Below are 9,654 nucleotides of genomic sequence, written 5' to 3'. Positions count from 1 at the left end.
CTTCTAGATATTCTGACTTTTTCTGTTACCTAAATATGAAAAGAAACATTGACTTCGCTCCTTTCCATTTCGGAGGGAGACAAATTTTAGTGTATGCTACTAGGATATATAATATGCTTTCAATTAAAAAGTCAATTTTGTTAACGGAAAAAAAATAAAAAATAAAAAAACTATTTTTTAAGCTGATATTAGAAATTTTTTATTTTTATTTTTAAATTATAAATTTTAAACCCTAAACTTTAAATTTTAAATTTAAATTCTAATATTAATTTCTTTTTTATATATATAACAGAACGAACATTCTCAAAGATAGAATTAAACAGATTATTTGTGAAACAGATTGCTTAGAGGCTTATCTTTTGATCATTAAAGGTTTTGCGGGAATGCGAAAGGATTATAATGATCTTCTCCTGAAGATTGCTGAGATGATGCATCGGAATTGGGTAGTTCATGTCCACTTGATCCAGAGATCAGCGAATACAGCTGCTGATCTTCTAGCTAGGACAGCGGCACGTCATAGTCTTCCTTATATAAAATATCTTGTTCCTAGTCTTGTTGTTCAAGAGATAATTAGGAAAGAGATGTCCTCTCCAACTTAATTGTTCTCGGTGTTTTCTTTCTCAGTCACCAAAAAAAGATAGAATTAAACAAAACTGTTTTAAGGAGAGCAGTCCCAATAAAATCAGTATGGAAATATAAAGAAACACAAGAAGGAAGAGAGAAAAATAAATGACGTCCTAATTGCAGATATATACCTGTCTGTAAGCCCAATAATATAAAGAAACACAATTATCTTAGTAAGCCCAATAATATACCTGTTTGTTTTGCTCCCAATATTGTAAGTTGGGCCTAGCCGCTTGCTTTTTTTTTCTTTTTAAATGAAATCGCATGAGAAAAAATGAACACCCTATCCAAAAAAGAAAGAAAAAGCAAAAAGTAACAATTTATTGTTTTGGGCTTGGGCCCCTATTTTATACAAAAAAAAGAACAATTTATTGTTTTGTCGCAAAAAAATATTATTGTTTATGAGCAAAAAAGAAAATATTATTTACTTAATCAAGAACAAATTATTGTTTTTATTGTAAAAATTCAGATGAATAAACAAAACTAATTTTGTCCTACCACAAATAGTATTGTATGACAAAATATTCAAATATACTAAAATATTAATTTCAACTAATTTTATAAACGATTTCAATGTTACCTGCTACGCATAGGGAACATTATAAGTTAAAAGCTAAAAAGGATATTTAGTCTTAAATCTAGAGAGTCACATAGAATAGGAGCCTAAATTAATGGATCACTCAAAACTTAAACATGCTATTAATACTTTTCAAATGCTCTCTAAGTCTCTATTATCTACTTTTGTAGCTGGACTTTGCTTTCTTGGCGCTCTCTCTTTAGAGCAGTGAACTTTGCAGCTATGTCATCATACTCCGGCAACTTTGGATGAACATGATTTGGACATGAGTATGTTCTAACCATCTTGTCTTTGCCACAACTGCGCCGCCGATCTTGAGGCATCGACATGGCCCTCGAGTAGTTGGTTTCTGTTTCTGTTCTTGTTAAGGAACAAGTAGTATTCCTTGCATTGGAACATTTGGAAGAAGCATAGTTTCCCATTGAAACAGAGTACTCTGTTTCTATTTCATTGCTTCCAAGAAAATGATGCTTAATTTCACCACTATAACTCTTTCGATTCGGCCTCTGCCTCTGAGTGATGTTAGTGGTAACTAAATCATTCATGAAGGGTTGGCAATGACAACATTCATCAACCGAAACTTGATGAAAATGTGTAGCTTTGATCCATTTCTTTGGTTTATCATCATCATAATCATAGAGGAGAAATTGACAAGGTTGGTCCAAGCTGCATCCACTCATTCTCATGTTGAAAGATCTTCTCCTTGTGCCATCTTCACTTTGACACGACTGCGAAATCTTTTCCTTCAATCTCTTCTGAGCATAGCTTGATAGGGAAATTCCATCTGGCGAAGGCTTTTGATCCTTTCTGAGGCGATGAGTGCCGTGTTTATGCGCCGAGGGACTTCTCCATGGCTTATGATAGTATACCATGTATCCAATATCCATTATGCCTATGCTTTCAAAAGATGCTGATCTCCTTCTTGGCCTTTTAACCCTTTTGCTCTTTGTATAGGCCCTTATGCTTGACTTTTCGCTCCACGACTCGTGTCGATCTATGTTGCTTTCATAACAAGTAATTTGAGTTTCTTTTCGTTCTCTCTTGGATTGGTCAGAGGTTCTGAACTTAAATAGTGTTTGGTCCTGGAAAGTACCATCTTTTGATACAGAAAACTCACATTCCTCAATGTCACCACCATAATCCTCAAGCTCAGTAAAGTTCACTGTTTTCTTTTTCAAAGGAGAGTTCAGGATATATGGAGGATACTTCTGAACAGCAGGTACAATTGCAGAAACATCAATTAAGGTAGATTTTGGTGAAGAACAAGAGTCATTTGGTTTGGACATAGATGAATCAACACATGTAAGATCCCTTTCTATCTCTTCAGTCTCTGAAGGATGTACTTGATAACCTTTGTTTTCTTTGACCTGTACAAGAAATATACATAGGATAAATAGGATGCATGGTACTAGTTATCATGTCTAAATTACATGTTATAAAGAGTGACCTGTTCTTGTTGCCAACTGGGGTAGTATTGAATGGCTAAAACCTGTTCTTGTGTGCAGTTTTCCCTTACTATTTCATCAACCATTTTCAACTTGAGATCTTCTGACACTGGATTTCCTGATAGGTTCTCTTTTAACTGTCATTTAATTAGAACTTGCATGAATATTGATCAAAGTAAAAAAGTGCATCAAAATTTCAAGGTTGTGACCCCTCTTTTTAATGAAAAGAAGTTCAGTACCTGATTGTTTACAAGATTTCCAAGAAGCAGCTCCATAGCTGTAGTGACAAACTTGTCACCATAACGCTCTCCAAATAGCTTCCTTATGACACACAGCTCTGGAATCTCCCCACATCTTGCAGAAGCATATATAAGACTAGAAACTGCTTCATTGATATCATTAGGACAGTCCCTGACATTAATTAAATAGTTGAAATTATCAGATTGGAAATTGCATTTTGATTTATTTATATATCCGCTAGAGAATCAAAAGTTTAAAAGTTGAATCAAATATAAACCAAATATAATAAATATATTATTTTTAAAAAAAATAATTTTTTTATATGTAGGAGTATCAATATGGATTATGGAATTGAGGTTGTAATTAGATAAGAATTCATACCTGTGCCTTCGGATATAGGAGAGTTGAGAAAGAACAAATTCACAGTAATGATCTAGCAATTCATATACAGCAGCTAGCCTTTCATCTTCAATGAGCTGCTCAACCTGTTGTTGCTAAGATATAATTAACAATTAATCATAATGATTAGAATAGCAACCACTATTAATAAAGCATAGTTCAACAAACCCGGTTAAGAGCAGTTTCATCATGGCCACAATGTATGAGTTCAGCCACATCTTTTCTCAATTGCCTTGCAATTGCTTCCCTCTTGTTCTTTATCAGCTTCAGCCTGCACCTCCCTCTTTTTATTGCTCTCTTACTATATATATTATTGCAACACAACATGATCATTCAAATGAAAGGGAAAAAAACATGTTATAGTCAGCAGAAAGAAAAGAAAATTTATTACCATTTTGAAGCTTTGGACCAACCAAACCAGATGTCAAACATGTTTTAAGACTTGATATCAGTTTCTTGATTCATTTGCAGGTGTTTAATTTGTAGAGAGGAGAGTGGGTTGAAGAAGAAGGCATAAAAAAGAGATTATTGATGAGAAATTGATTAATTAGTGGGACTCATAAGAGAATGTGACAGTTTTGGTCTTACTTGGAAAACAGAGAAAACTGCCCCAATCCACACAATATAAATACACACATGACACGTCAGCACTTTGTGGGGCACTAGTCTCTTGCAATAACAACCACTCTCTGGACAAAAAATGCCTCGCATTGGGTCCAAACTTATCCATCTTAATTTCATTTTATATGATAAAAAGTACCTAATTAATCATATGTATATATTAAGAGAATTATTTTTATATTTACCACATAAATAATCATTAAAAAATAAATATAATTGATGTTAGAATATAATTAGGATCAATTAGTATTATTTAGTATATCTAAATAGTTATTATAAGAGATTACGTTTTTATTATTACAATTTTATTAGTACCTATAAATATCTTTTTATATTGTATCATTTCAGATAACTTGAATACATTCAATAATACATAAATAATTTTTCTAATTTAGTCTCTTATTTTTAACTATTTAAAAAAAAAAACAAAGTGAGGCATGCTAGGACACTGAATCTGAATGTGAGTGTTAGAGATCATTGTACTGAAACTGAACAACCTTAACAAACACGCTAATGTTTTTTTATATTTTTATTCTTAATTTAGTTAGTCAGTTTGCACCACAAAGAGGGTGACTTTTTGTCCACATTCCATGTCTGATATGGCACTTAAATAAGAAACTATTCTAATGCAGTTTCATTTTAAAAAAAAAGAAACTAAATTGGACGGGAAGACTTTTTTTGACGTAATATCATTATTGCTAAAATTAAATAGTTGTAGAAATACTTTCTCTAATTAATAATTGTAGAATAATGTGACATATATCTACTTTGTAAAGTGTCTAGTAGAAGTATTGTCTATTGGCCATACCTTTTTGGCGGCATATTATTATTTATTAATCACATCATTTAAAGTGTTTGTCTCTTAGTTATTGTACAAATGAATGCTTAAGAAAAAGTCAAAGAGTGAAAATCAAATAATTAGAAATACAAATTAAATATCCTATGAAAGATGCTTCAAGAAATTAAACTAGTAAATTAAAGCAGGTAACCAATTCAACCCACCTCCCTCTGCTTCATTTCGACTCACACGTAATTGTGGGACGCTCAACAACTCATGCTATGGGTCCTTCTTGCTTATTTGTGAGGGCCTCACCATTTACATGCTCAAGCTTATCTTATACAAATAATAAAAAAATTGATTTAAATAATATTAATCTAGCAAGTAAACAAACAGATAAATAATCACGATGGGATGAATACATGTTTTGTGTGTGATATGGTTTTTATTACGATAAATGCTAAAAAACTAATAAAATTTATTTTTTTAGTTTGTATTTAGTTATTAATATTTAAAATTTTATTATAAAAATTGAATTATTAAATTAAGAAAATAAATTAATAATAAAAAATAATAAATTTTAATAATTTTTTAATATTTTTTATTACTCCAATTGTTGAATTATCTACATTCAAATTTTATTACCAACCTACTTGAAATTCCGGCTCACAAAACTAAGTGATGATCACTATTTGAAAATTTTCATTATTATCAAGACTGATTAAAAGACCAAAAAAATATTTACTATTTTAACTGGTATTTGGAGGGAAGAAAAGAAAGAAAAGTAAAGTTCTTAAAGTATATTAATTAATTTACAAGTAATTAAAAAACTTATATCTTCATTTTATTAATAATATGCTTACTTTTGACAATATTCCTTTCAGAAAATTCATTTATATTATTGAGTGCCATTCAGCGAAAACTAACAATTTCGAGTTCAGAATCGCTTTAACTATTTGTTTAATATTCCTTAGCAACGAAGGGCGACATCTCCTTTTTATGAAAAAACAATTGATATATATATTCTATGTTTTATTATATTAGATTAAAAATATAAAAAACGTACACAAAATATTATATGTAATATTTTCATTTTATAAACCCTAAAACGTAGGAGAGAAAAGAATCTCGTGGTGCACGAATGATGTTCCAAGTATTCATCTTTGTCTAATTGTCTTGGATTATTGTTCTGTCTTCTTAAATAATACGTCAATTATATTGGATAAGGTATAAGGTTAGTATAAATGGATTGGGTATATTACTCTACTAGTATTTCTTAAATGGATTTATTTTCAAACTGAAAATTAGCAAACATTTTGATTTAAAAATTTTAAAATTTTTTATATTATAATTAGGAATTGATTTTGAAAATTTTTTAATAGATCAAATGATTTTAAAATTTAATCATATTACATTTTATATTTCACGCATGTATTTAATTTGTTTTTAATTTTACATAAAATTTTGATTTTCGATACTGTTCATACCCTGGCCCAATGTTAAGAGCCCAGGACCAATCGAAAGGCCTGATCCACTAGGTTAAGCCTATCAAAGCACCCACCTCCATCCAAGAGGTCGGTGTTAACCCCGACTTGGTATGAAGAAGTCGGTTGCGAGATTAGCTGGCAGATAAATACTCATGCAAATGAGTAACCGCCCCTGAAATCTCTCCAACCACTTCATAAAGCCATATCTTAACCTCCCCAAGATAATGGGACGGTTATTATCCTAAAGATACGGCACTACTCCAACGGTGGTTATTGGCTCACCACTATAAGTACACTGACACGCCTCAGGTATTCCTAAGTCCAATACTCTCTAAGATCTGCTCACACCCTTGCTAACTTAGGCATCGGAGTGTCTTTGCAGGTACCACCCCCCATTCACACGCGAGCACAAGTCGGACGGAGCCTCCCGAGTTGCGGACCCACACGGAGTCCTCCTCCATCATACACTTGGGCCGCCGAACGCCATCCATTGGACTAATCTCCGGTTACCCATCGTAACATTGGCGCCGTTGCCGGGGACCCGAGAGATCATCCCTTGATGGCAGAAAGATCCCATGAAGAAGGCCATGTTGAAACAGATTCTGAGCAAGAGAATCTAGGCCTGGGCAACGACAATGAAAACACAGCCCAACATCAAGATAACGACCAACACAGAGAGGGTACCTCTGGAATGAAGAATCCAAAGGTAAACTCCTCAGATGGACGTGAATCAGAAAAGGGTGGACCATCCCACGTAACAGAATTGATGGGACTAGTCCATAGCCGCCTGGAGCAATTGGAACAAGAGCGGGAGAGGCAAAAGGAAACCGAAAGGTACCTTAAGGAAGAGATGGAACGGCGAAGAGAGTTGGAAAGAAAACTCTTGCAGCTAGAATCCTCTCTCAAGAACTCCCGCGACGAAGGAGAAGATCAACCCCCAGGCGGAGAAGATCCTTTCAGCGAGGACATAATGAGGGCAAAAGTTCCAACGAACTTCAAAAGCCCTGATATGGACCTCTATGATGGAACTACGGATCCAAAGCATCATCTTAGCAACTTCAAAAGTCGGATGTATCTAGCTGACGCCTCCGACGCTACGAGATGCAAGGCTTTCCCGACCACTTTGTCGAAAGCAGCGATGAAGTGGTTCGATAGCCTTCCCCCAAGATCCATCACCAGTTTTGAAGACCTCTCAAGAAATTCTTGATGAGGTTCTCAATCCAAAAAGATAAGGTAAAACATGCACCGAGCCTCCTGGGGATAAAACAGGAGGTCGGAGAATCTCTACGAGCCTATATGGAAAGGTTCAATAAAGCATGTTTAGAAATCCAAGACCTGCCCACGGAGGCAGTAATAATGGGGTTAGTCAATGGACTTAGAGAAGGTCCCTTCTCACAGTCCATATCTAAAAGACACCCCTCTCTAAGTGATGTACAAGAAAGGGCCGAGAAGTACATCAACATGGAAGAGAATGCCAAATTAAGAGACCTGGGTTCACGACCTGGACCCACTTCCTCCCCTAGGGAGAGGGAAAGGGAAGTCAGGAAGAAGGAAGAACACGGTCTCGAAAGGCCCAGAAAGTATCACTCTTATACTCCTCTAAAGACTTCTATAGTGGATGTATACAGAGAGATATGCAACACTGAAAGGCTGCCACCCCCAAGACCTATTAAAAACAAAAAAGGGGGAAGTCGCAGCGAGTATTGTGAGTACCATAAAATATATGGTCACTCCACCAACGACTGTTACGACCTCAAAAATGTGATAGAAAAGCTGACTAGAGAAGGCCGGCTTGATGGATATCTCATGGAGAGGTCGGACATCCATGGAAAGAGAAAGCGGGATGACATGGACAGGAGAGATCCGCCACCACAAACCCCAGAGAGACATATCCACATGATCTCAAGAGGATTTGCGGGAGGTGGGATCACCAAATCTTCTCGCAAAAGACATCTCAAAAGAGTCTATCAGGTCGGGGATGAGACACCCGACCTCCCCACTATCTCATTCACGAAAGAAGATGGGCAAGGGATAATCCCCGGGCATGATGACCCCGTGGTGATAACTATGATCCTAGCCAACGCCCATCTCCACAGAACCCTAGTAGACCAAGGAAGCTCGGCGGACATCCTTTTCAAGCCCGCCTTCGACAAACTAGGGTTAGATGAAAAAGAACTGAGAGCTTACCCCGACACTCTATATGGGTTAGGGGATACGCCAATAAAGCCACTGGGATTTTTACCCCTTCACACCACCTTTGGAAAAGGGGAAAAATCAAGGACTCTGAGTATAGACTTTATAGTCATCAATGAAGGGTCAGCCTACAATGCCTTAATTGGCAGAACTACCCTTAATCGACTTGGAGCAGTAGTGTCAACTCCTCACCTCTGCATGAAATTTCCGACTCCAGGAGGAATAGCAACGGTGAGGGGAGACCAAAAATTGGCAAGGAAGTGCTACAACGAAAGCCTGAATCTGAGAGGAAAGGGCAAAGAAGTCCACACCATAGAGTTAGGTGGGACAAGGACAAGAGAAGATCTACGACCCCAGCCGGGTGGAAAAACCGAGGAGATACAAGTCGGTAAAGAGGAAGGAAAAACGACTTACATAGGAGCCAACCTAGGGGAAACCCTGAAACAAAGGTTGGGTGAACTCCTAAAAGCTAATTCCGACCTCTTCGCCTGGAAGGCTTCCGACATGCCCGGGATTGATCCCGAGCTCATGTCTCATAGGCTCTCGGTTTACCCAGGGTCCCGACCTGTACAGCAAAGGAGACGCAAACTCGGCCCAGAGAGGGCCTCCATAGTAGAAGAGCAAGTACAGGCGCTCCTGGAAGCCGGCTTCATCAGAGAGGTCAAATACCCAACATGGCTAGCCAATGTAGTGCTAGTCAAAAAACAAAACGGTAAATGGAGGATGTGCGTCGACTATACCGACCTGAATAAGGCCTGTCCTAAGGACCCTTATCCCTTACCAAGTATTGATACCCTAGTAGACTCCAGCTCAGGGTACCAATACCTATCATTCATGGACGCCTACTCGGGATATAACCAAATCCCGATGCACGAGCCCGACCAAGAGAAAACATCGTTCATCACACCAAAAGCCAACTATTGCTACGTGGTCATGCCATTCGGACTGAAGAATGCAGGAGCCACGTACCAAAGGCTGATGAACAAAGTGTTTTCCCCCCATTTAGGGAACTTAATGGAGGTATACGTCGACGACATGTTAGTAAAAACCAAGCAAGAAGTCGACCCCTTAACCGACCTCTCACAAGTCTTCAACACTATAAGGTCGCATGGGATGAGACTAAATCCCGCAAAATGCGCCTTCGCAGTAGAAGCAGGGAAATTTCTAGGCTTCATGCTAACACAAAGAGGGATTGAGGCCAATCCCGACAAATGCAGAGCCATCCTAGAAATGAAGAGCCCGACTTGTTTAAGAGAGGTTCAACAGCTCAATGGCCGACTTGCAGCCCTC

At 36.9% G+C, this 9,654-nt stretch overlaps 1 protein-coding gene across 2 annotated transcripts; it reads right to left on the bottom strand.

Moving 5' to 3' along the window:
- Window positions 1-1,178: 1,178 nt before the first annotated feature.
- On the bottom strand, window positions 1,179-3,869 carry LOC130943463 (uncharacterized). Of its 2 annotated transcripts, none has more exons than XM_057871349.1 (6): window positions 3,677-3,861; window positions 3,454-3,556; window positions 3,268-3,371; window positions 2,886-3,057; window positions 2,649-2,783; window positions 1,179-2,568 (listed from the first exon to the last, which is right to left on the bottom strand). In XM_057871349.1, exons 1-6 carry the CDS (start codon window positions 3,715-3,717, stop codon window positions 1,360-1,362), a joined length of 1,764 nt encoding a protein of 587 aa, XP_057727332.1. In that variant the 5' UTR covers window positions 3,718-3,861; the 3' UTR covers window positions 1,179-1,359. The 2 variants fall into 2 exon arrangements, with proteins under 2 accessions (XP_057727332.1, XP_057727331.1); XM_057871348.1 differs by having other exon boundaries at window positions 1,180-2,568; window positions 3,454-3,586; window positions 3,677-3,869.
- Window positions 3,870-9,654: the final 5,785 nt, after the last annotated feature.

Source organism: Arachis stenosperma, chromosome 8 (genome assembly GCF_014773155.1).
Source record: "Arachis stenosperma cultivar V10309 chromosome 8, arast.V10309.gnm1.PFL2, whole genome shotgun sequence".
NCBI classification, from domain to species: Eukaryota; Viridiplantae; Streptophyta; class Magnoliopsida; order Fabales; family Fabaceae; genus Arachis; species Arachis stenosperma.
Note: the sequence above shows the minus strand (reverse complement) of the source record. Positions and strands in the feature narration are given on the sequence as shown.

Bases quoted from the DNA above. Each gene is read 5' to 3' on its own strand.
- LOC130943463 (XM_057871348.1), bottom strand. From the start codon at position 3,717: ATGTTTGACATCTGGTTTGGTTGGTCCAAAGCTTCAAAATG. The intron at 3,587-3,676 runs GTAATAAATTTT...TAATATATATAG, and splicing joins TGGTCCAAAGCTTCAAAATG to TAAGAGAGCAATAAAAAGAG. The intron at 3,372-3,453 runs GTTTGTTGAACT...TAGCAACAACAG, and splicing joins ATGAAACTGCTCTTAACCGG to GTTGAGCAGCTCATTGAAGA.